This window comes from Geotrypetes seraphini, chromosome 5 (genome assembly GCF_902459505.1).
Source record: "Geotrypetes seraphini chromosome 5, aGeoSer1.1, whole genome shotgun sequence".
Taxonomy (NCBI): domain Eukaryota; kingdom Metazoa; phylum Chordata; class Amphibia; order Gymnophiona; family Dermophiidae; genus Geotrypetes; species Geotrypetes seraphini.
In genome coordinates, this window is record NC_047088.1 from 106,421,927 (window position 1) to 106,448,827 (window position 26,901).

Below are 26,901 nucleotides of genomic sequence, written 5' to 3' on the forward strand. Positions count from 1 at the left end.
AGGGGGCTAGGGAGCAAACTTTCTTTGCTTTGGGGGTCGGGGTGTGTTGGGGGGCAGGAAGCAATCTTGGTTTGCTTTGGGGGGGCAGACAGAAGAGGGCCACGGAGAGAGACAGAAAGAAAGGCAGGCAGGCAGGCAGGGGGCCACGGAGAGAGACAGAAAGACAGGCAGGCAGCGCACAAGAACGAAAGACAGACACAGAAAGACAGCGGGCAGGGAGAGAGACAGAAAGAAAGAAAGACAGACAGACAAAAAAGGGGGCCAGGGAGAGAGACAGACAGAAAGAAAGACAGACAGTGGGAGGGAGAGAGATGGAAAGAAAGACAGCGAGACATATATTCTAGCACCCATTAATGTAACGGACTTAAACACTAGTCTAAATATAATGTGTAAAAAGTGCAGGAATGGGAAAAATAATTCTGATAATAGACACACTATAGAGTATTAGGGTTTGGTACCTCAACTCATTGTATGGTGGTGGTGGTCAAAGGGCAAATTGAATATTAAGAGTTATTTGTGAAGGAACAGAAACATAGAATATGATGGCATAAATCATATGGTTTGTTTGTTTATTTATTTATTTAATTGGATTTCTATCCCATCCTCCCAGTAGCTCAGAACGGCCTACAAGCAAACATTCACAGTGGAATACATTTGGACAGTACAAAGACTATACAATAGTTTAAGTACAAGGACTATACAGCAATTTAATTACAGGTTAAGAATGGAGAAGAGAGGGTAGAAGGAAGGGGGAATTAAAGGGGGCGAAGGGGTAGATTGCAGTTGTAATTTTAGTTGAAGAGGAGGGTCTTTACCGCTTTCCGGAAGGTAATCAATGAGTCTGCTCAACTTCTGCCCTGGAGGGAAAGGTTAGGACAGCTGTTATAGTTGGTGATTCGATCATTAGGCATATAGATAGTTGGGTGGCTAGTGGGCGTGAGGATCGCCTGGTCACTTGCCTTCTGGTGTGAAGGTGGCAGACCTCACGCATCGCATAGATAGGATTTTAGATAGTGCTGGGGAGGAGCCAGCTGTCTTGGTACACTTAGGTACCAGTGACATAGGAAAATGTGGGAGAGAGGTTCTGGAAACCAAATTTAGGCTCTTAGGTAGAAAGTTGAAATCCAGATCCTCCAGGGTAGCATTTTCAGAAATGCTCTCAGTTCCATGCGCAGGACCCAAGAGGCAGGCAGAGCTCCAAAGTCTAAATGTGTGATTGAGACAGTGGTATAGGGATAAGGGATTTAGATTTCTTAGGAACCTTCTGGGAAAGGGGGAGCTTGTTCCGAAAGAATAGACTCCACCTTGACTGGGGTGGAACCAGCCTGCACGCGCTAACGTTTAAAAAGGAGATAGAGCAGCTTTTAAACTGAGATGCGGGTTAAAGCTGACAGTCACCCAGGAGCAAATGGTTCGATGTGAGGTATCCTTGAAGGATACTATTGAAACAAAGATATTTAGGGAGTCCCAGTAGAGAGGTTCCAATAATGGTGAAAGAAAGCCAGGAAGGTTTAAGAGGAAGGCAGAGTAAAAGACTCGCATTTTCCCTGTCTTCTCAGCAGCCTATAGTTACAAGGAAAAAACACAATTTGATGTGTCAGTATACAAATGCTAGAAGTCTAAAAAATAAAATTAATAAAATAGGACTGTTAAGAGTATGTAGCATTGAATGATGAGGTAGATATAATAGGCATCTCAGAGACCTGGTAGAAGTAGGACCATCAATGGGACACTATATTACCTGGGTACAAATTATACCGCAGGAATAAAGTGGATCAAATTGGAGGGGGGGGTTGCGCTATGTTAGAGAGAATTGAATAAATAAAACAAATATTCTGCATGACATAGATAGCAATGTGGAATCCATATGGATAGAAATTCCATGTGTGAAGGGAAAGAATATAAAGATAGGATTATACTACCGTACCTGGGGCAAAATGAGTAGATAAATGAAGAAATGTTTTCAGAGATTAGGAAAGCTGGAGAATTGGGCAACAGTATAATAATGGGTGATTTCAATTGCATAAATAGACAGACAGCTTGCCCCTAAATGAATATGCACACAGGGTTCCTGGCAAGCGCTTTATACCATCAGGAATAAAAAAAGGCAACAACACCAGAGAATATAAACCAGATTACAATGGCATAAATGAGGGAGGGAGAAAAAACCTCAGTTAGGCTTCATGGGTTTTCAAGAAAAAAACTTCACTCCTGAGCATCGGCCCAATTATTAGGGCTGAAAAACAGGCATCTCATCACTGGTTTGCCCCGGGGATATAACACAGCAACTAACGCCAGGAAAAACCCTGTAAAAAGGCACAGCTAGACCCCCACTTTGGATAAGTAAACAGTTGGTAACTTTAAGGACTTATCTGTTTCCCAGCATAGCATCAACCTCATACAGAAACTTAGTCCAGGCTCTTGCACGGGAACTCACCGTCCTGTAAACCCAACTGGGAAATTTCTAAGTTTAGCTTGATCGCTGCTTCATGGGTGTAGCAAAATCTAGCCAGCGCTATTATTTATTTTTTTTTTTTAGGAAGCCCTGATGGACTTAGTTCCTGTAGAATACAGATGGAATTGTTTTGAGCTAGATTTTGCTACACCCCTGAAGCAGCCATCAAGCGAAACTTGGAAATTTCCCAGTCGGGTTTACAGGACAGTGAGTTTCTGTGCAAGAGCCTGGACTGAGATTCTGTACGAGATTGATGCTATCCACTTGTACCTGTTCTATTCCACTCAGGATTTTGTAGACTTCAGTCATATCTCCCCTTAGGCATCTCTTTTCCAAGCTGAAGAGCCCTAACCTTTTTAGTCTTTCCTCATACAAGAGGAGTTCCATTTAGAGAATGACATGGTGGATGTTACCTGCGGTTTGCCACAAGTAGCCACGAGTAACCCGCCAAAACGGTGGAGGGGGAAAGGTGCTCACCACAGGTACAGGGACAAGGTTATCCACCCCCCCAGGTCCCTTCACCACCCTCCCTCTGGTGATTGAGGGGCCGAGACGGTCTCTAAGGATCTTCTTTCCCATTGAAAAAAGTGAGACCGTGTTTGCTGTCTGGATCTTCCTGTGGCTAAGGCCTCAGAGGTGAAATTCTGCCCTGCCAGTGCTGAGTTCCTGCAGCTACCGGTCCTAAAACCGAAGTGGATTCGAATGAAGCAGGCAGTGTTGTGAGTATCTTGGTGCAAGTGTGTGGACTGCTGGTTTGGTATCGCAGGGATGTATTTTTTGTTATAGCTTATGGAATTTGGTAGGCCAACCGAGGACAGTGTTTGGGCTGGGATAAGCGTTGGAGCTCTTTCAGACTGTGTTGTTTTAATGGTGCAGAAAGCTCCGGGGGGGGGGGGGATGATTAATATTCTGGCAAGGAGTTGCTTCTTTCCGAGCGCAGGACGAGTGCGTATTTTCTCTTAAGCTGTGGGGAGTGCCGCAGCATTCACGGTTTTCTCCCTGGGGCTGAATCTAATCAACATTGGCTGCGGCCTTCAGTGTGTTAGAGTCGGACGTGTCGGCAATCTTAGGCAGCCGTGGTAGCTGATGCAATGGTTGGGCTCAGTGGGGGTTTTTTCTCCCAAGTTGTTCTCTAATGTGTGGCAGGGACCCATCCTATTCGGCCCAGGGGCGTTTTGGAGGGAGGCTCAACTCTGTGCTCCACTGCCAAGTTTCTGCTTGTCTCAGGACTGGGTCAGCGAGGGGCAACCGCAGCAGAGTTAGGTCAGCGGCAGGAGGCTACACTGTTTTCAGTGTGGGTAGCTCCTCTTCTCTCCCGGAGTCCCTGGCTGGGGAGGCTTAAGCCTCAGGTAAGAGATGTTCCAGTGGCTTAGGCCTCAGGTAAGAAATATTCCTGGGGCTTAGAACTCAGAGGAGAAATATTCCTGGGGCTTAGGCCTCAGATGAGATAGGTCCCTTTGGCTTAGGCCTCGGTTGAGTTGCGGATTATTGGCTGTACGATGCCAACTTTGGGGAGCAACACCTGGGCTTCCAGGTCCTTTCCACACCCTCCCCCTGAAGAACCTGGATACATGAATCCTTTAAGCTCACTCATTCTGTGAGCATGGAGCTACAGAGTTCGACGTTCTCTTTGGAAAGGCACCAGTAGGAGGTTTTTTTTTTTTTAATTTTTTACTCCTTTCCCGCATAGGGAACCTGAGGCTGATTCGGCCGTAGTTGCGCGCGGCTACTGGCTTGCAGCTAGGTCAGGCAGCAGCGGGTGGTAGGAGGCCTGAGGGTGGTTAACCAGGGCCCTTCCCTCCCGCCACGGTGAGGGGGGTTGTTGCTTTAGCTACCGACGTCACCGCTGTCAGTCTTCCTCTTCTCGGAGGAGGGACGCCGCTTTTGCGGCGCTGCCTTTGCCACTACTAACTGGCCGGCCCCAGTCGCCACCACATGGCCTTAGCCGGGGTGCCATTTCGCTGGCGGCCTAGTGTACTTTGTTTAGTCCCGGCCGGCTGACAGTTAGGTGTGGCTAGGTAGTGGCAGGCTAATTCACAGCTCTTTCTCTCTTGCTCAGAGTTTATTCTTTCCACTCCTGGGTTCATGCATGTGGAGGAGTGGACTAGAGGTTGGATCAGCTACCTCAGTGTCCGAGGGTGTTGCTGTATCTCTTTGGGACTCTGGGAAAGACACACTTGGCCTGGGTACAGAATTGTGTCTGGCTACAAGGGGATGCCTTGCCTCTCCTCTGGCATTCTTTTTGTGTTTGGTCAGCAGTTTGCCTCCTGTGGGAGTTCTATGGACTTTGGGCTTTGGGGAGCTCTATGGACTTTGGGGAGTCTTCACTTGTCACGTTTCCAGGCTTGGTGCCCTAGAAACTTGCAAGGGAAAGAGGGTCTGGTCTGTGGCGGTGCTCATGGGTTATGGCATCAGCTAAGCATCATTGCCAGACATGATGGTTGCATTCCACAGGAGGTTATTGGGGCCTGGTGGTCATGATAGGATGCTGCTTTGCACTCATACTATTCATGGAGGGGCACTGTAGCGGTGGTTTCCACAGCATGGTGCTTTCAGGCGAGGATTGCTCCTGCTCACATGTGCTATGGGGGCTTAGCCTCTGTATGATCGAGGGGGACATACTCTCTTGAATTTAGTATCTCCTTAGATGTGTGCTACAGGGCAGGATTTGGGGGCGAGGGATTTCACGTTTGCTTGTTTATTTCCCTCCCTATGTGAGGATTGCTTTGGTACATCCCACTAGTCTCTGGATTCATCTGCTGTTGATGACAAGGAAGGTAAAAGTATGTCCTTACCTGATAATTTTCTTAACCTTTAGTCAAAGCAGATGAATCCAGAGCCCTACCCTGTTGTGGCGTCTGTCGCTCTCAGGCACGGTTTCGACATGCCTTTCGGCTGCAATTGCATCAATAGTTCGGGTAGCGCATATAAGGGAAAGAAGTTGCATATGTGTCTTATGTTTATAAGTTTCATGCCTTTTATGTGCTTTATTTCAACTGCTTTGAGAAGACCTATACTGGTTGGCCAGGAGACTGTGCATCTCCACCTGCTGGTTGATGGACGTAATCCCACTAGTCTCTGGATTCATCTGCTGTGACTAAAGGAAAGAAAATTATCAGATAAGGACATAATTTTACCTTTCTGTAGGGGTATGGCAACTTAATATGTTGCTCTGAAGGGGAAAATTACATTGAAATGTACACAGAGGAAGTGCCATCTTATGGGGAGGGGAGGGTTGTTTATCGATGCAGGAGAGTGAGATGCTAGATGATGGGAGGAAGGGGGAGCAAAGAATAGGGAGCTCGGTATTGGACTAGGGGCAGAGGTGGTGGGAAAGGTGAGATACTGGAAATGGGAGGCTAGGAAAAGAGAGGAAAACATGCTGGATCATGCAGAAGGGAGGAAAAAGAGTAAGAAATGTCATTTATTTTGCATTTGGTGAGGTTCTGTGTATATATGACTGAGATGTAATATTCTGTTATATAGTTTGCGTAGAAAATCTTGTTTATTTCCCATTAAGAGATGTGTTGGCATTCTAGGAACTGGTGTAATATTTTCAGTGATACCTTTTATATGCTCCATGGCTGGTAAAAGCAGTGTAGCTATTCTTGTACAATCCCACTTTATTCTGGAACCAGTGGGTTATTTCCCTCCACCCGCCAGGACTTTCTAGGAAACTTCAGAGGCTTAAACCCCTCCCCCTCTTACCTCATCACTGTCCCTGTGAACATTAATCTTTCTTCCTACAAGCCAGGTTGTAGGAGCTTGTCTTTTCTGCTCATGTTTTATATATAAATGTTTTTTATTGATTTTCCATAAAGATTGTTACAATCTTTACACAACTTATTTTACCAAACATCAGAAGACTTCCAGCAGAGGCTCAACAACCTAATTTGCCTCTGCAGCCAAGTGATTACTTAGCAAACCATTTCAGTATGTCACATGATGCATCTCTTAGGGCACATGGCTTCCACAGTACATGTCACTCCGTTTGCCTGTCTTTATCTCAGGGATCCCCAGTGGACTCTTGCTTCACAATGGTCTCAGGTCACGGATCCGCTTTCCCACCAACTCAGTCACCTCACTTCTTTGTCAGTCTCTGCAGTGTGGCTTGTCCCAACCAATCTCTCCAGGGGCTTGCTTTGTCATGTTCCCCGCATCAGAAGATGTTAACAGATGCATCCATGTCTGGATGGGGAGCTCATCTAGATAGTCTTTGTACTCAAGGGGCTTGAACTGTTCAAGAATAATCCTTTCATATCAATCTACTAGAACTGCGAGCAATTCGCAGAGTGCTACACACATTTCGGGATCGCCTTCTCAATCAAGTGGTCCTAATTCGCACAATCAAGTTGCTATGTACTATGTCAACAAACAAGGGGGCAGAGGATCTCTCCTTTGCAAAGAAGCGATTCAAGTCTAGATTTGGGCTATTTCACGAAACCTCTTTCTCAAAGCAGTATACCAATTGTAGGGTTTATGATCTTATAATGAATAATGGGATTAGAGGGAGGGTGGGGGGAGGGTTGCATTTACATTTATAGGATACAATGATAAGATGTTCAAGTGGTCTAATTAATAGTGTTTATTATGAATTTTTGTATACTTGAAAGTTTAAAAATGAATAAAGAATTAAAAAAAAATAAAAGCAGTATACCTAGCAGGCAAGCAGAACATATTGGTAGACAAGCTGAGCAGATACCTTCAGCCACACGAGTGGTCCCTGAACACGACCACAGTTCAATACATCTCCACCTAGGGAACCCCTCAGATAGATCTGTTTGAGTCTCCAATCAATCACAAACTTCTACAGACTACACTTGCTGCATCACCTGGAATCCGGTTCCTTCCTGTTGGGTTGGACAGACCGATTTTTTAATGCCTATCCTCCAATTCCCTTAATAGGGAACTTCTCTTCAAACTCAAACAGGAACCAGCCATAATGATTCTCATTGCTCCGAGATGGCCAAAACAGTCCTAATTTTCTCTTCGACTTCAACTCAGTGTCAGGGAGCTCATCCCTTTGCAGATTTACCCATAAGAACTGCCAAACTGGGACAGACCGAAGGCCCATCAATCCTAGTATCCTGTTTCCAAATGTGGATAATCCAGATCCTATGTACCTAGCTAGATCCCAAGTAGTAAACAGATTTTATGCAGCTTATCCTTGGAATAAGCAGTGAATTTCCCCAAGCTATCTCAATAATGGCCTATAACCTGTGCACCTAACTTTTGCCACACCATTGATCCGCCCATGCACAACCTACTGCCATGCCCCCTAGAAGTTGCACGTGACAGAAATTCCGTGCCCAGCCTCCTAGAATGGTGAGTAAGATCAGTTGCACATGTAGTTGATTTGATGTATTACTTGATATACTGCTAAAGGCTAAAAGGTGTTATAGCAGTTTACCACAATACAAAAATATGTTTACAATTCTATTAATAAAACCATTTAAAACAGTTCTGATCCCATCATTACATCATCACAACTCTTTTTACTCAGAACGAAAGGTCCCTACTCCACCCCAATCTAAGTTTGCTAGCTCTAACACCCTGGTACCTCTCTCCCAGCGAATAAATGATTTCAATCTCTCTGCTCCGGTATCGGCTATCCTAGTTGCTGCCAGGAAACCATCCACACAGCATTGCTATCACTTTAAGTGGACTCTCTTCAGCTTGCTTTACTTCCAGATACGTGTCCCCTGTCATCGTTATTGGACTATCTTTTACATCTTTCAGACTCGGGTCTAAAGACTACTTCAGTTGGAATGCACATCAGGGCCATTCACATTCATCTCTATGATTAAACCTCTGGCTACATACTCATTGGTTTCCAAATTTTATGAAGGAACTGATGCACCGAATCATCCAATTAAAGCCCCTCTAGTTTCTGGGGACCTCAGTGTTGTACTTTCTACTCTCATAAAGCCACCATTTGAACCATTGGCATTTTCATCTCTCACATATCTCATGTGGAAAGTGGTCTTCCTGATTTGCATCACTTTAGCTCGGTGCATCAGTGAACTTCAAACACTAGTTTCAGATCCACCTTGTACAACTTTCTACCATGACGGAATGATCCTAAGTACCAAAAGTAATTTTGGAATTCAACCTCAACCAGTCTATAGTTCTGCCTGACTTCTTTCCATGACCACATACTCATTGGGTGAAGCTGCACTTCATACATTGGACTGTAAATATGCTTTAGCTTACTACTTGGATTGAAAAAAGCCTCATAGAACCTCCTACTCAGCTATTCCTCTCATTTGATCCTAACAGACTGGGAACTCTGGTTACCAAGAGAACAATTTCTACATAGTTGGCATATTGCATCTCCTTCTGCTATGTTTGTGCTGGGCTACCGCTGGAAGGTGGTGTCGCAGTTCGCAAAGTTAGAGCAATGGTAGCTTTGGTTGGTTTTCTCCATTCCACTCCTATTGAGGACTTATGTAAGACAGCCACTTGGTCCTGAGTTCATTCTTTCACTTCCCAATTACTTTCTGGAGACTCATTCCAGACAGGACAGTCAGTTCGACCAAACAGTTCTACAAAATTAATTCTCTGAGTAAGTGCCAACTTCCCTCCATCCCTCCAAAGTAGCTAGGGACTCCTATCTGTGATAATATGCTGCCTGCTTATCCTGCGATAAAGCACTGTTAACTTACCTGTAATGGGTATTATTCAGGGACAGCAGGCAGATATTCTCACAACCTTCCCACCTCCCCTAGTTGGATTCTTAGTTTGTTTGTTTTTTAAACATATGTTTATTGAAAGGGTACAAAAATTGCAAGTTGCACAGAGCATGACAAGGAGAAATACAAGATATGGTTATACAACAAAAGCTAGCAAGAGCAAATGCAGTGGAAGCAATCAAAATCAACAAGTCCCTTCTCGGGAAAGAACCCCCCAGAGGATGAACCAGTGCTCTGAAACTAAAGACAACTCAAAACCACTCCCAGAACCATCAACTCAGTACAGGGACAGCAAGGAATTGTTGCAAACAGAAGAAACATGCCCCTATCCACTAATTTTTAATTTCCCTAGCAACAGCAGCAGATGAATCCAGAGACCAATGGGATAGCCCACATCTACCAGCAGGCGGAGATAGAGAAACTGATTTAACAGGTGGTCCTATTGGCTGACACTCCTCCTGTTTATCCAGTATTCTCTATCTCCCAGCAGGAAAAGGTCGCTATTCAACTAGCTCCTGAATTCTGGCTGTGATTGGAACTTTATTTTCTCCTGTTGAGGTTTCTCTTCAGTGAGCTGGCAATGCTATTTCTCCTGTTGAGATTTTCTCTTCAGTGAGACAGGGGTGTCCGGCTGAATGGTGCCGGCTTTAGGGGTTACACCTGGGCCCCCCCAGGTCCCTGCCTCACCCTCCCTCCAGTGATAGAGGGTCTGACTGGGTCTCAATTTTTTTTCTTCTTTCCCTTCTCTGTAAAAAAAAAAGAGACCACAGTTCCTCCATTCTGCTGATCAACCATTTTTTACTGGCTTCAACCGGCCCTAACAACAAGCTTGTGAGTATGTCTGGTTTTTTACTGTCGGTTGAACTTCAGGTTCTGTTTGGGAGTCTTAGTAATGTGGGTTCGGTCAACGTACATTTAAGGCATGGATATTTTATTGAGGCTAAGTTTTATGACTAGAAATCCGTGGAGGGAGCCGGGACTTCCCGCTCTTTGCATGCACGCGCTTGGTTTCCTTGTTGGTTACAGCGCGGCAGTAGCGGTGCGATTTCATGCTCGCACTTGTTCTCATTGTTGGGTTTCAGTGTAGCAATAGTAGTCCTGTTTATTCTGAGGCTCTCTTTCATCGGTGTTTGTCACGGCCATGTGCAGCTGATTGTGCAGGTGCCGGTTTATAGCAGCGCGCATGAGATGGGACATGTTTTTTTCCGGCGCTGTGGGCCGTTCTTCTGGTTATTCCCTGAGTCTGATTTTCTTTCTATGTAAGCTGCGGCAGGGTAAATTTTGCAGGGCTTGAATCCGACTATGTTTCTAGGAGTGTTGATGCAGCGGCCATGTGTCAGCGAGAATCAGGCGTGCTCTTGGGTCTCCGGCGATAGTGGGAGAGCTGCAGCGTTCCGGTAGTTTGTTTCCAGCTGACTTTGGTCAGGGTATGCCGGGGCTTCTCTCCTTTCCGGTTCAGACAAGTTGTATGTGTTTCACCAGCTTTGGGACAAGCTTGGGCAGATTTATATGTCTATTTCTGTGTTCCTGCTGTATTCCCTTGAAGGAAGCTGCTTGTTTAATCGGACTCTGGGGTTAGCACTCAAGGGGTTTATCAGAGAGACTCTGACCTGTGCTAGGTCACCCAGTCTCGGTTTGTCTCTGAACTGGGGCGACATACGGCAACTCACGGCACGGTGAGATCAGCAGTAAGATAATGCCCTGTATTTCACACAGGTATCTCATTGTCTCTCTTGGGGTCCCTGCAGATTGAGCCTTTGTCTGTTGGTAACTGTCCTTATTTTGGCCTCTGTGCTGAGCTGCATGTGTCTAGTAGTGGCACAGGATATATATGCCTAAAGGTAGTACAAACAGTTTCCAAGTTCGGGCTGTCTCTATGGGCATAATGACACTGCGCATCTTCCTGCGGCCAGGACTCTCTTTCTCTATTTCTGAGGGGGCCTGGACTTCAGATTTCCATGCTTATCACGCTGGTTTCTCCTGTCACCATTTTCTCATGGCACATGCTAGATGGGCCCCCCGACCAGACAGGAAGGGCTGTACAGCTCCTTTTACCCAGGAGCCAGTTACCTATTCTATCAAACCCGCAGAGGATCACGCGCTATGTGGCTGTTAGTCTCATCCCTGAAGCTCTCATTAGCGATGTGAGCTTTGTCTGATACCTGTAAGGATGCTGTTGTTTTCCACGGGGCGGTAGAGGCAGCATCTTGATTGAGTCTAGTACGTATTCACTTTAAAGGACATACGTATTTCGCTCATGTTGCATGGGGTTAGTACTGTTTTCATGGTTCCAGTATATTCCTCTTTACATTATGAAACTTGATTTTTCCTAGGAGAATCTTCTTGCAGATCCTACAGTCTCATCCTGCCATTCCCTGACCTTCTGCACTTCATTCTGAGGGGATCTTGACTTCTTCCAATGACTCTTCAGGCTTTCTCATGAGGGAGAAGATGCTATAATGTCAGGTCAGGGGGCTGTGAAGATTTTTTAGGATGCTTGCATCTTTGCATCCTCCTTAGGTTTCCAGTTCGTTCTTGGAGTCTCTATGTTTTGTGTTTCCCTTTTCAGTGTTACTGGTCCTCAGGACAGTTCTTGTAGTTCTTCGGGAACTAAGGGACGTTGTTCCACTTACTGCATGGTGCCCGAGACGGGGGCATTGGGAAGGCTGGATCCCATTCTGCTGAATTGGTTTCTCGGGGTTACACATTTCTGCAGACAACCTTGGAGTATATTTACATTTTCTCTATGGACTCCGAATCGGCACTTGGTTTGCCTGCCTCTCTTGGAGCAGCGCTTTCGGTTTTGGCACATGCCATTTTGCCTACCCAAGGCTTCACGAACGTTTTAGGTGATGTGGGCGGTGGTACCGTTTTGGCGCTACCAGGCGATTCATCTAATTTCTTCTTGACTGACTGCTTGATTCGGACGACTTCCAGTCGGGCCATTTGACTGACACGAAAAGGGTGGTATCTTTTCCTCAGTTCTTTACACGTGCATCTTCGAATTTGCACAGCGCTCTTTTCTCCTGTACTATTTATAGGTATATCGGGGTGATGTTTTTATTCATATAGGAGAGACAGGTGTTTCTTTCCGGAGACTTGGGCGTGGGGTCTCGGTCTCAGATTGGCATTCTTCTTCGCTTACCATGACCAAGAGTATGGGATTCTGTACAGTTTCTGGGATCCATATTGCTGACTCCACTGGGAACTTTGGCTTGCTTTCCCCTTCTTACGCTTCAGCAGTCGCTTTTGTTCCAGTGGTTCCCGGTATCTCAGGGCTCCAATTATTTGGTATGCTCCTCCTGCATCGCTCTGTATGATTTGGTGGCTCAGCGCGATTTCTCTTTTCAAGGCATGCCTCGGTCTTTGCTGGACTAGCTCATGACCACCGACCATCCCGGGCTGTCGGGTTGGGGGGCTTGGTGGCTTCCATCCTCAGCTCCAGGAGTATGGTCTTCAGAGGCGACTCAGTACTTGTTCATTCTTCTACTCTTGAGCAGGGTCAGACTACCTTTCAGGAGCTTCAGATCATTCTTACGGATTACCGCTGAGGGTCCTTTTGGTCAGTATTAGGATGGGGGTATTTCTCTACAGCTTGGGCAGTAGGTGTTGTACTCAGTTGGCAGGTGAAGTTGTTGTGCTTCAATGGGTGGACTCTCATCTTCGTCTTCTGTTGGCAGATCCTTTTATGGATCAGGATAAGAGTTTGGATAGACTTTCTCTCCGCAGAATCTGAGCATGGCCCATTTCTTGTATGTTACAGTGTACAATGCTGTGTACGCTCTGGAAAGTGTGCATGTTAGTAATAGTGTAATCTTCTACATCCTGGATATTGAGATTTGTGACTCAGGCATTCTAGCTCTTTTTATGGACATGAGATCTCCTTGACCTAGACCTCATGGCCTCGTCTCTCAATTCTAAGCTTCTTAGCTTCTTCGGCGGGCCCAGGGAGTGGGAGTTAGAGGGGGTAGCTGCATGGCTCCTTTCTCGCCTCTGCCTTCTCTTTTTCAGTGTTTTCCGCTGGCTGATGATGGCTTGGATTTGCCATCTCGAGCTCACTTTCCGGGCACAGTATTTGTAGAATCTCTGGATTGGCGGCGCCATCCTTACTATGCGGATTTGATGAGTCTTTCGACAGCTGGACTAAGAAGTTTCCTGGTATCTCCGGCTTTGCTCGCCTAGGGTCCGATCAACATGGATATTTGTACTATTTTAATATTATGACCTAGTTTTTTGAAAAATCTTGGCTGACGTGTAAGGGTTATGCGAAGCAGATTGTTTCTTCTCTTATCCAGGTGCTACGGATGTCTTCTCCTGTGGCTTCTGCTTCCTTTTGGAGGTTTTTCCTTTCTTGGGTGCTTCTTAACGTTTGAACCACTCCAGAGTTCCTTTTTGGCACAAGGGTATTGCCGAGGGCTTAGCATTCAATTCCCTTCAGCTTCTAGTGCCATTCTTGGCTTGTTACAAGGGCTAGGTATATTGAGCTTCGCTTACTTCTCAGCTTCATGTAGTTCAGTTCCTATACAGAGTGCGGTATATTCATGCGCCTCTTAGAAAGCCCGGTTTGGAGTACAATCTTCACGTACTTCTTCTCAGTTTACCGAAGGCTTCATTTCATCCTTGTCTTTTGGGACTCTAAAGGGCTGTGCCATTGAACATGGGGTTTCTTGTGGCCATGGCTTCAGCTCTGCAGTTTTCTATGTTGCAGGCCTTGTTCAACGGGGATTCCTATTTCTGATTTCCGAAATATGGGATATCAGTTCGGATGGTACCACTATTTCTTTCTAGGGGGGTGTCATCCTTTCTTTTATGTCATGCTCCCTTTTCCTTCCTTCTTCCTGGGAGGAGAAATTGGGAGCAGTGCTTTTATTCACTGCATTTTTTGGTACGTATGTAGCGTTCTCCGCGAGCTCGGTTTCTAACGACTTTTAGTTGTTTATATTGCCTTTTTGTATTCTTCAAGGGACGCCTCAAACGTATGGTGGCGTCCGAAGCCTCCATCGCTCGATGGGTCCAAGAGGACATTCTTTATGCTTGCTTGCTGGCAGGGAAGCGGTTGGCGAAAGAACTTCATGACCATTCCGCCGGAGCAATGGCTACTTCTTGGGCTCGGCCCAGAGGTTTTTTCCTTGGAGGAGATTTGTCTCGTGGCTAATTGGTCTTCCGAGAGAGCTTTCTCTCCGCATTTCTGCTTGGATGTGGGGGCGCATGCGGTAGGGGCGTTTTGTGCTTTGGTTGTTGCGGAGGTGGCGTTTGCTTCCCACCCAGATTGAGGATTGCTTTGCTACATCCCATTGGTCTCTGGATTCATCTGCTGCTGTTTCTAGGGAAGGAAAAATTATGTTCTTACCTGTTAATTTTCTTTCCCTTAGAGGAGTGTGTGGCGCAGTGGTTGGATCTACAGCCTCAGCACCCTGGTGTTGTGGGTTCAAACCCCGCACTACTCCTTGTGACTCTGGGCAAGTCACTCAGTCCTCTATAGCCCCAGGTACGTTAGATAGATTGTGAGCCCACTGAGACAGATAGGGAAAATGCTTGAGTACCTGATTGTAAAAACCGCTTAGATAACCTTGATAAGCGGTATATCAAATCCTAATAAACTTGAACTTGAACGCAGCAGATGAATCCAGAGTCCCACTCTTTCTGGATATTGTCTCTCGGGTTTTTCTTTTGCAACTTTCGCAGTTTGTTATTATGGCAGGTTGTTTTCTGTATTGCATTTTGAGATTTGTTATGGGAAAGAAGTTTTTTACATGCTATGCCTCTTGATGGTTACGGATGCTTGGGCAAGGAGCTATACTGGATAAACAGGAGGAGTGCCAGCCAATAGGACCACCTGTTAATCAGTTTCTCTATCTCCGCCTGCTTGTAGATGTGGGCTATCCCATTGGTCTCTGGATTCATCTGCTGCGTCTAAGGGAAAGAAAATTAACAGGTAAGAACATAATTTTTTCCATAAACCTCCAAACTCACAAACTACATGCACACTACATCCCACGCAAACTCAGACACACCCATCTCCACAACACGCATACCAAACACAGACCCCCCCCCCACCACAAAAGGCCCCCAACCCCCCCTACCCTCCCAGATGTACCTAAAGATCAAAGGTGCGGACAAAGAATACATGGGGGGGTGGACAAACAAGCAAGGCAAACCAAGGTCCCCTCAGGGAGACACCAGGTCACGCAAACTCTCCCACAGGGTGACATAATGTTGCACAGCCTGATGTGTGGTTAAGGTATAAGCTTGAATCTCAAAGAGGGCCAATTCCTGAACTCTGCTCTTTCATTGAGCCTCCGGTGGGGTGTCCTCCGAGACCCAGTAGGTCAAAATCAGCTATTTAACCAAGAGGAGAGCATTATATATAAACCTGCATTGGAGGATAGTGAAACCCTGCGCCCAAAGGGGCTCCTGAAACCCCAGTAACAGGACTCAACAGGGCGATGACATACCTTCTCGAGAAGGGGAAGCACCTTTCCCCAGATGGACAATTTGGAGCACTCCAGAAAAGAATGGAGGTAAGTACCAACCAAACAGTGACACTTAACACAGAGGTCACCCTCCCAAAGCCCAAGGCACTTCCCTTTCTGTCTGGTAATATAAGCTCTGTGAAGGACATTGTATTGAAGTTCCTGAAAATCAGCAGATTTAGTAAAGGCATATAAGGTCTTGAAACATTTCAAGAACTGTGGCTCAGAGATGTGTTGTCCGAGGTCCTCTTCCCAATGCGCCTGCAGTGCTCCAATGACCGATAAAGGAATAGAGGATTTCAACAATCTGTACCAGTAGGATAGAGTATTAAGTTGTGGTGGCGTAGCTGAGAAAATAGTATCAAGCTTACCCTTGGTCCACGCCCTCCATGCCCTCGACGTTCAACCTCCCAATAATGTTGGACCTGGAAGTACGAGAAGAGATAGCAGTGGGAAAGACCCTAGTGCAGGGGTAGGGAACTCCAGTCCTCGAGAGCCATATTCCAGTCGGGTTTTCAGGATTTCCCCAATGAATATGCATGAGATCTATTTGCATGCACTACTTTCAATGCATATTCATTGGGGAAATCCTGAAAACCCGACTGGAATAAGGCTCTCGAGGACCGGAGTTCCCTACCCCTGCCCTAGCAGGTCCAGAGCTGTTAAAAGGAGGGAAAAGCGGTAGGATGAGGCTCCAGCACATGCTCCATAGCCCCATACCCCCATGATGCCCAATCGTTAAACACTGAGCAGCTCCCAACCAGGAGCAAAGTGAGAGTTCCCCTGCAGCTTCAGGAAAGGGGACACCATAATGCTCAATCTTTGCCTTCGTCTCCACCACTGCCAGGCCCTCTGCATAGGTAACAAGAACTGGGAGGAGGTACGATATTAGCGAGTAGGATCAGACTGGCTATGAAGCAGGTTAACAAATTTAAACAGGTGACACCAACCCTCTGCCCAGCCCAAGGGGAAATACCAGACATGCCCTGTATAACCTTCATGAATCCAGCGCATAAGCGCCGCCACATTGTATATCTGGAACGTTGAGACGCCTGAGGCATTTGTCTAAAAAGAGCTTGAGCACTCTGATCCGAGGGGCCCGGGACCCCCAAATCGAGAGATAATCTATTTAAAACGGAGATCCTCCCGGTGACGAAGCCACAGAGGCATCATCTGAAAGGGATACAGCAGTTTAGGAACTAGAATCATTTTCACAAAGGCCACGCATCCCATAAGCCCTAACGGGAGGTCCTTCCGGGTCTGGCACAGTTTTCCAATAGCCTCGAGTGGCTGTTGGACATTGGCTGCATAGAGGGTGGACTTGCCAGTGCTTAAGTAGATGCCCAAGTAACGCACCCGCTTGGCAGAAGGGGGATTGGGCAACAAAGCATGCCAGGGCTCTGAGGGACCCCCAGATAGCAGCAAGAGCTCGGACTTTCCAAAACTGACTTGCAGACCAGACAGCTCCCCAAAGGCGCGAATCACCTCCAAGCCCCTGGGCAAATGTACCGAGACTAATTTTGCAGTCAAAGCCCCCCACTCGTATCCCCTGAACATCTGTTGCCTGATTGATTTTTATAGCCAGTGGCTCAATGGCCAGCAGACAGAGAAGGGGGGAAAGGAAACACCCTTGCTGCGTACCGCACTGTAGCCCAAAGGCTTCCGTGAGACCCCCATTAATTAAGAGTGGGTCCTGTGGGTAGTATAAAAAGCCATTAACCAGGTCATAAAATACCCTTGAAAGCCACTACACTCCAGAACCCAAAAGAAATAGTCCCAGGAGATGCTGTCAAAAGCCTTCTCCATATCCAGCCCAGCAACTGCGAATTGTCCCCCCCCACCCAGAATGAGCGTAGATGGCTCCTAGAACTTTGATCAGGTTCATAGAGGCATATCTCCCTGGCACGAAGCCCACCTGGTCTGGATGTATAAGATGCGGAAGATAACAATTCAGGTGACGCGCTATTGTCATGGCCAGTAGCTTAATATCCTGGTCTAACAGGGAGATTGGCTGGAAAGAGCCAACCAAGTCAGGGTCCTTGCCCGGTTTAGGAATCAGTACTACATGAGCTAGATTATCTGGGAAGGCACCCTCCTCGGCAGCTATATCATTATACATTGCGCTAAGTGGCTCCGTCACCAAATCCTGCAAGAGTCAATAGTATTCCGGACATAAACCGTCGGGACCAGGGGCCTTAGCCAAAGTAAGGGATTTAATGGTCGACAGCATCTCCTGCCCAATGATCGGAGAACTCAAAAAAGTGGCCTTTTCCTCTGCCAACTGGGGCAACCCCAGCCCCTGAAAGAAAGTATCCAGGGCACCCCTGTCTAAGGTTCTACCACCATACAAAGTGCTAAAGTAACGAACGAACGAACTGCTCTGCAATCTGCTGCTCCCCTTCATACCTCTTCCCATGGGAATCCCGAATGGCCGTAATGACCTGATGCTTCTTGAAGAGACGGACCAGGTTAGCTAAAAGTTTCCTGGCCTTGCTCCCCCACCGATAGTTGGTAACGTTGTTATTAGAGGGACTGCTTCGTGCGCTGATTAAGCAAGTCCTCTATCTTACTACGAATACTTTTATAGTCTAACCGATCCGATTCAGACAAAGTGGCAATATGTGCCCGCCAGAAAGTGCGCAACTACTGAGTCAACCGGAGAAGCTCCTGGTGCCTCTCCCTCCATTTAGCAGCCGTGTAAGCAATTATATGGTCCCGCAGTACTGCCTTAGAGGCAAGCCAAAAAAGTTGCCGGATCCACATCCGGAGTAGTGTTAGTGATCTGATAGTCCAGCCAGCGCGCCTGCAAAATGGTCCGAAAATCCCGGACATGGTACAAATGTGTGTGTGTGTGGGGGGGGGGGGGGCAGTATCCAAGAGGGAACCTTTTGGGTAGGGGCCATCATCAAAGTGAGCACTATGGGCGCGTGGTCAGAAATGAGAACCTCAAAAATCTCTGCCCTGGTGGCCTTAGAAAACAGTCTCTTATCAAGAAGGAGATAGTCCAACCTGGCATATATCTTATGGGTGTGGGAATAGAAAGTAAAATCTGTGTCAAAGGGGTGCAATGCTCGCCACACAGCAACAATTTCCAAATATTGTGATAAAAAACCCACCCCACGCAGGTCATGGTCCTTGGTTCTGGGCCTGGGCAGTTTACAATCCATGCCCAGTTCAGCAGTGCTATTAAGATCGCCACCCCCCCCCCCCCCCCCAGGTTCAACTGATAGTCTGGATACCCAGAAAGATGAGCAAGGACAGAGGAAAAGAATTTGACAGTAAACATTTGGAGCATAGATGCTGCAAAATAGAAGCTTCAGTCCCCAAATCTCTCCCATGACTATAATGAACCACTCCTCTCTATCTTGGATTTGTTTATGTAAAGTAAAGGGCAATCGCTTATGCATCAAAATGACAACACCCCGCTGCCTCCCACTGAAGGTAGAAGAGTAGACTTCCCCTACGCAGCTCCAAAATCTGAGAAAGATGGGTCTCTTGCAAGTATGCGATATCAGTACCGAACTTCTGGAGATGGGCCAATATCCGTGAGCGCTTAATGGGGGATTTAACTCCATCCACATTCAGCATAGTGACCTTCAAATCAGCCATGACCACAGATTATCCAGAGACCAGCACAGCATAATGAAACTAACATGTCACCCTCCTGCAATAAAGGCAGCCCCAGGTCAGCCATACTGTACAAATACAGAAACCCACAGAGAAAGGATACTAAGGTTCAGTAATGCACACAGAGTCTCCCAGCTAAACTCCACAGCAGTGTAAGTAGATGCGGCAAACCCTATTGCCTTCGGTACCTCTTCCCTCTACCACCCACACTCCCCCACATCCCCCCCCACACACACCAGACAAACCACAACCATACCCCCAACCCCCTTCCCCCCTGCCCCAGAGCATGCCACCCCCAGCATACAATCCCAATTCCACTTCCCCCAGCCTACCCAGAGAGGAGCCCCCCCAACCACAAAGTACAGATCTGCATCTCCCTCCCCTACAAAGCAGAACAACGCAAGTGGAAAATCAAACTACCGAGTCCTGGAGCACACCAGACAGTTTGGGCCTAGAGAAGATTGGTAGCTGGTCCAGTATGAGGCCCTCCAAGTTAGAGCGTTCCCAGGTCCCCGTCAGGGCCTTTTATCCAGCCATCGACCAGACTGGCTTAAAGCTGCAGGGGACTAGTCTGAAGAAGCTCAATCAGGCAGCAGCAAACGTGGGGACCTGCAGGAACAGAAGGTCCAAGAGCAAACCTCGGGAGCAAAGCCCCTAGCTTCCCCAGAGAGGTACAGCCACAAGCCACGCAGGCCCCTCAAGCAAAACTGAAGTCTTCCTGCAGGCCACACAGGGACAAGCAAAGCGGTACATCAGGCAGGAAGCCGCTCCATAAACGCCCGGGCTTCCTCCACAGTAGTAAGAGTAGTTGCTCTGCCATTCTACCACACTCACAGCTTCACCGGGAACACCAGCACGAACTGAAGACCTTGGTTATGAAGATCTTTGCAAAATGGAGACATGAGCTTGCGCTGGGCTGCCACGCGCACAGAATAGTCATTGAAAAGCAGCACTTTGAAGCCAGGGGGAAGAGTTCCTTTTCGCTCTAGTTAGTGAAGCGTACTTTAGCTGTGCGCGCTCTCCCCTCTCCCAGCGATTTAGCGCCAATGTGATAGGCCCACTCAAATTCAAATCGTGCAGTCTCCCTGGTCAAGCCCAGCTTCTCTGGCAACTAGTGGCTGAAAACACGGGACAGGTCAGCATCTCTCACCGTTTCCGGCAGACCCACAAGTCGGAGGTTGTTTCTCCTGCTACGATTTTCGTATTCCTCCAGTTTGTCAGTAAGCTCCGTGGTCTGCCATCGCAGCTCCTGCACCTGCGTTGTCAGGCCAGTGCACGTGTTCTCCTGGTCAGACAGCTGCTGTTCAACATTGGCAATATGGCAGTTGTGGGTGTCAAACTTCTCATGCATTTCTTCTACCGCCGATTGGATCTTGTTCAGCCTGTCTGCCAAGGCCGCCGACACGGACTTCGTGATGTCCTGTATCCACTCCCCAGCAGAGATGGTGAAAGTTGCAGGCTCAGCCACCATCTTGTGAGGTGTCGAGGGCTGCTTATCCTTGGAGCTTCGTGCCGCTTTTATAGGCATACCCCGGCTCAGCTGCTCGCTCCAAAATCACTCCAGGCAAGGGCGATCATCCGACCCAGTGCTCAAGCCAGAAAATCCCGGGGACACACAGAAAAAACAGATAAGAAAGCCGATATAGTCAGGGTAGGATCAGAGCTCCTCTCTCACATGTCTGCTCAAGCAGGCTGCATCACGTGACCCTCGGCTTTTATTGAACTGATGGTCCTGTCAGATGGGAAGGTGTCATGCATGCATGATATAGGCGGTCTTGAGACTAAGAAGTTAGTCAGTACCAGGGTATGTTGGTACCAAGGTTCCATGGATGGTGTCGCCTATCTGTGAGAATATCTGCCTGCTATCTCTGGATAACATCTGTTTACAGGTAAGTAACGGTGCTATATTGTGGCATTACAAAGAAAGAACTCAAGAGAATACCACTACTACAAAACACTGCTGCCAGACTAATTTTCAAAATGAATTGGTACAAGAGGGGAAGTCTGCTATTAGAACTGCACAGGCTACCCATGAAAAAACAAATCAAATTCAAAATAGCCTGCTGGTTCACAAGTATTGCGATGCTTCAAACTATCCTTCCCATCACCTCAACAAGTTCAAACTATCCTTCCCATCACCTCAACAAGAGGAAGATGTTTGAGGCTACCTTTGAATACCAAGGACCTTTTGTCTGGAACAAACTGACGAAATACCTAAAACAATCCACTTACCTTGACTTCCGTAAGAAATTTAAGACCTGTTTCTTTGCTCTATAGCCATCCTTCTTTCCTTTGTCTCCTCCCTCTAACAGCCACAACATCAGGTTTAAAAATGTAACATCAAAAATCTTGACTCAATTCTTATGGTAAACCACATATATTCCTCGTAGAGAATTGCAATATAAAAGACACTGTATTGTATTGTATTCCCCTGCTCAGTAGGACTCCATCCTGATTTTTGTGCAGAATAGTGTTGCTGATGCTAAGAGAGAAAATTGTCTTTATCTGATAATTTTATTTTCTTTAGTCGGTGGTGCTATTCTGCAATCCTACCCTTTAAAGACCTTGATTTGTGGTTCTGGGTTTACTCTGCTTTCTTCCTATATATATTTTTTCCCTATGGGGAAAAAAAGAAGATTGGCTGCAGTATGAGGTTTTCGTGATACTGCTGTAGCCTGGTTATGTAGAATAGCAGATGCCACTGTGCTGGTATGCCTTCTTGTGTATCATTGCAGCTGTGGTGATTGATGGATGTGGCTGCATTATATAGAGACCTGCTTGGGCAGATGCAAAGTGGAATCTTCAGGGGACAACACAGTATATTACCAGTGATTGTAAAATCTTGGTAGAGTTAATCTTTTCTCTACTTCCACCTACTGGTAAGAAGGGATAACGCCCAATGTAATAGAATAGTGTTGCTGACTAAAGAAAATCAGGCAAGACATAGGGCTCCTTTACTAAGCTGTGTTAGGGCATTAATGTGCGGAATAGGGTGCGCTAAAATGCTGTGCGTGCTAGATGCTAACACCAGCATTGAGCTGGCGCGTAGCGCGGGTTTAGCGCGTGCTAAAATGCTGTGTGCACTAAAAATGCTATCACAGCTTAGTAAAAGGAGCCCATAATTTTACCTTTTTAATAGGCTTGAATGGTCTGTGTTTTTTTTTTTTTTTTTAAATAAAAAGGAGGGGATAGGGTTCATAAAGGAATGCTATAACTATATTTTTTCATATCCAGTTACAGTTTGGTTAGTGCAAGTATGGACAGAGTAGTTTGCGTGAATATTGTATTTCAGAGGGTCTTAAAACAATGGAACCTTTTTTTGTGTTGGAAGACTGTTATCTTTCATTTTGTTCTTGTATCCTTTTTTATAATTTAAAAAAAAAAATAATCTGTGGTGCTCTGTAAAGGGATACAGACAACTGTTAGCTGTTGCATTTTTAAAAGTTATAGAAGAAAGAGAGAGAGAGAGAGAACACTAATGGATAAGGAAAATGAGAGTAATTGGGGGAAGGAGGAGCAAGAGACATATAGAAACTGAAGTTAAACAGAAGTTCCTTGGTTGTAAAATCTTGCTGCTCTGAATGATTTGCTTTGAACACAGGTGATATATGACCAAAGTCTATATGCATGTAAAGTGAGATAGGATATGAGGGTATGCAAAGAAGCAAGGTCAGAAGCTGCCCAGATAACAGCTGTGTATCAATATAACTTGTGCATACAAGTCTGAAGGCAGAAATAATAGTTCTAACTTTTACATGCATAAGTTAATTCACCTAATATTAAATAAAGGTAGTTCCTTGTATGTAAATACCAAATCACGAATGGCTTTTGTGGGAGCTGCCACTTGCATGAGTTTTTTTGCAGAGTGGTTTCCTATTCCTTTCCTTGAAAATCTGTATGCATTAATGATTCTGATGAATATTGCCACCATTGTTTCTGGGAACCCTGCCCAGCTGTGGAAATGAAGCAAGGATTCAATGTCCCCCCCCCCAAGTTTCTGATGTACTCTTGCTTTTTGTCTTCTGCAGAAAGATGTTAATCTTAAACCTCCTGAACGGCTAGAGAACAGACTGAAACATACAGGGAAGAGGAAACGAAATCAGGAAAACAGGTTGGAGATGGAAGAACCAGAGAACAGCTCAGACAGGGAGCAAAACCTTGCCAGTGGGGAGAGAGACTTGAGAAGATGGAACAAGAAAAGAACGAGAGAGGTAAAAAGTAGGAGGTAGAGTGAGCACAGAGCACCAGATGGGGGTTTATATGTCCAGCTATGTCTTCACAGCTAAAGTTGTATATCCTTGCATATTTGGGGTGAGTGTCTCAAGGTTAGGGTTAACAGATTTGCATCTGAGAAAAGAGGACATATGACCACGCCCCATTCTGCTCCCCCCCAACCACAGCCCCACACAAACCTTGTCTCTTTGGGCTGTGTCTGGAGTGCATCTGCGCATGCAAGCAGCCTATACAGTGATACGTGCAGGTTAGAGGACAAATCTCAGATTATAGAGGTGCATCCACCACCATTATTGCAAATGGCCTGAATGCTAGAGGAGCAATTTGTTATTGATTAACCCAAACCCAAAGTTGGCCCAGCTCTTCAAATGAAATTTATCAGTGCTGAGCTAGACACACATTTCCCTATGGCTTTCTCTGTGCCATCTGAATCATGGACTTAATGTTTTCAGTAGAGGATGTGAGACACAGTTAGCACAGCGGTAGGCAAATTTATATATACAGAGAGCTGCATGTATGTCAGTACTATCTCTATCAGGCTGTATATGTAAAGTTGACAAATGTGCCATGTAATTTATTGCCAACAAATGTGATGAATGAATGATCATAAATTATTACCAAAATAGCCTTGTTCCATATACTTTAGGCTTTCAAAACAGTTGCTAATGCTGTCAAACAAGTCTCTTCTCCCAGGACAAGCAGGCAAGATATTCTCACATGTGGGTGACGTCACCGATGGAGCCCCGGTACGGACACTTTAAATTTGCGATAGCCCGCACCATGCATGCATGTGTGCCTTCCCACCCGACGTAGGTGCACGGTTCCTCAGTTTCTTAGTTTCTGCGGCTGTTGAAATTTTTCTCTGCCTTCCCGCTCTTCGTGGTTTTCTGACTTTTTGTCATGCCGATCTCGCCTATATTGGTGAGTGCCTCTTCATCGGCCTCCTCTTCGCAGGACTGTGTCACTGCACCTTCAGTACCGGCCAAAAAGTTACAGCCTTCCGTACCGGTGCTAATCCTTAAGCAGAAAATCGATGCCTTGGTTAGGGATGAGCTCAGGGAGCATTTTCAGATGTTACTCCTGACGCATCTTCTCCCAGTGTCAACACCGAATCTTCTGGTTCAGGTCCAGTCTGGCATATTATGACACCGACCACCTGCCTATACGGCGTCAGTCTAGCTCACGACGCTCCAGGTCTTCCACCAGGACATCGAAGCATCGAGGCTCTCGGCACCAAACTCCATCATCCTGGTCATTGAAAGCTCAAACACCAATAAAGTCTGGTAAGGTGTCTCACAAACGCAAACATGTTGACACTTCGACACCGGATTGACACTCATCTCATCATTGGTCCCCATCGATGCTTCATGATCTTAATTTATTCGGTGACTCGGATTCTGCAACTCCATCTACCACTGAGGCTGAGGGATCTTCTGCATCAGCATCTCCACGTCGATCGCCCACCATAGCTTCTTACATAACATAACATCGTACTTATAAATTGCATAACCGTAAGTTCAATGCGGTGAACAAAAGATTAAAAATAACATAACCTAAGGATGATTTAAATTAGTTCGCTAAATATTTTGAAAAAAGATGAGTTTTCAATTGAGTTCTAAAGTACTTGTAAGAGCAAGCACTACACAACAGTGGCCTAAATTCCCTGTCATAGAAAGCAGCCTGAAATGCTAGTGTATGTTCCAAGGATTTCTTGCGCTTTACTTGAGCAGACGAAAAATTAAACAATGCATGTGATTCTCTCCTATGTTTATGGAATGCTATGAGAAATCTATTGGTCATATAGTTTGGAGCAATACCATACACAACTTTGTAACAAAGACAACCCAGCTTAAACAAAACACGCACCTCCACTGGAAGCCAATGCAACTCACAGTAGAAAGGAGTCACATGACTATGATTCTCATTGTTCCTCGGTGACCCAGACAACATTGGTTCTCCCTTCTACTTCAACTCGGCACCAGGGAGCCAATACCTCTACCAGTTTTTCCTACTCTGTTTACACAGAATCAGGGATCTCTTCTACACCCCAACCTCTTCTACATCCCATCCCAACCTGCCAACTCTTCTACATCCCACCTGACAGCTTGGTTTCGCTCAGGCTGAATGCATCTGATCTTCATCTCTCTCAACCAGTCCGAGATATTATAAATGCTTCCAGAAAACTGACCACTCAAGAATGTTACCAACAAAAGTGGACATGTTTTTCTTCCTGGTGTCGTCTTCATCGTCATGATCCAACTTCCTTGTCAGTTGATCTGGTCCTTGACTATCTTGTTCATCTTTTTGATTCTGGAATCAAGTCTACATCTATTAGAGTCCACCTCAGTGTAATTACAGCTTTTCACCGACCAGTCGAGGGCAAACCTCTCACTGCTCATCCTTTGGACTCAAGATTAATGAAGGGACTTTTCAATGTAAAACCACCTCTCAAACCTCCTCCAATAGTCTAAACTAAACTAAATCTTAGGTTTGTATACCGCGCCATCTCCGTGAACGTAGAGCTTGGCACGGTTTACAGTTAGAATAGAAAGGAACTACAATGAGGGGTTATAGGAAAGGAACTAAGAAGAAAGAGAGGGACAAGGGTACTAGAGAGCGGGAGGTGTTAGGTTTTTGAAAAGAGCCAAGTTTTCAGGTGTTTGCGGAAGGATTGGAGGGAGCTTGAATTTCTGAGCGGGGACGTGAGGTTGTTCCAGAGTTCTGTGATTCTAAAGGGGAGGGATGTTCCTAGTTTTCCTGCACCGGATATACCTTTTGTAGAGGGGAATGATAGTTTCAGTTTTTGGGAGGGTCTGGTGGAGTTAGGGTTTGAGGAGTTCCAAAAGAGTGGGATAATGGGAGGAAGGATGCCATGTAGGATCTTGAAGGCTAAGCAAGCACATTTAAAGAGGACTCTGGAGTGTACTGGAAGCCAGTGAAGCTTGGGCAGGAGTGGGGAGACGTGGTCGAACTTGCATTTTGCGAAAATAAGCTTAGCCGCGGCATTCTGAATTAACTGGAGTATATGGAGGTTTTTCTTAGTTAGGCTTATATAAATGGAGTTGCAATAATCCAGTCTAGAGAACAAGGACGGCAAAGTGAGAATGATGAAAGCAGGATCTCGCTTTCCTCAGCATATGAAGGCTAAAGAAGCTTTTTTTTTTACCAAGGAGTTGAGGTGGTCATTGAAGGAGAGAGAGGAGTCTATGATGATGCCCAGGACTTTGCTTGAGAACTCAAGCTGAAGAATGGGGCCGGAAGATAGTGGGATGGAGGTGGGTAAATGATCTAATATTGGGCTGAGCCAAAGTAGTTTTGTTTTGGACTCATTCCGCTTCATTTGTACAGCTTGGGCCCAGGATTGGAGGTTCATTGTGCATGTGGATATGTTCTCAGCGAGGTTAGTGAGGTTCGAATCGGT

At 46.1% G+C, this 26,901-nt stretch overlaps 1 protein-coding gene across 3 annotated transcripts in view; it reads left to right on the plus strand.

Moving 5' to 3' along the window:
• The window catches only part of FBRS (fibrosin), a 391,643-nt gene that overhangs the window by 10,076 nt on the left and 354,666 nt on the right, over window positions 1-26,901 (plus strand). For all 3 annotated transcript variants that reach the window (XM_033944951.1, XM_033944952.1, XM_033944950.1), the window contains exon 2: window positions 23,276-23,458. In XM_033944951.1, coding sequence (XP_033800842.1) covers window positions 23,276-23,458 — 183 coding nt within the window. The remainder of the gene's footprint in view (window positions 1-23,275; window positions 23,459-26,901) is intronic.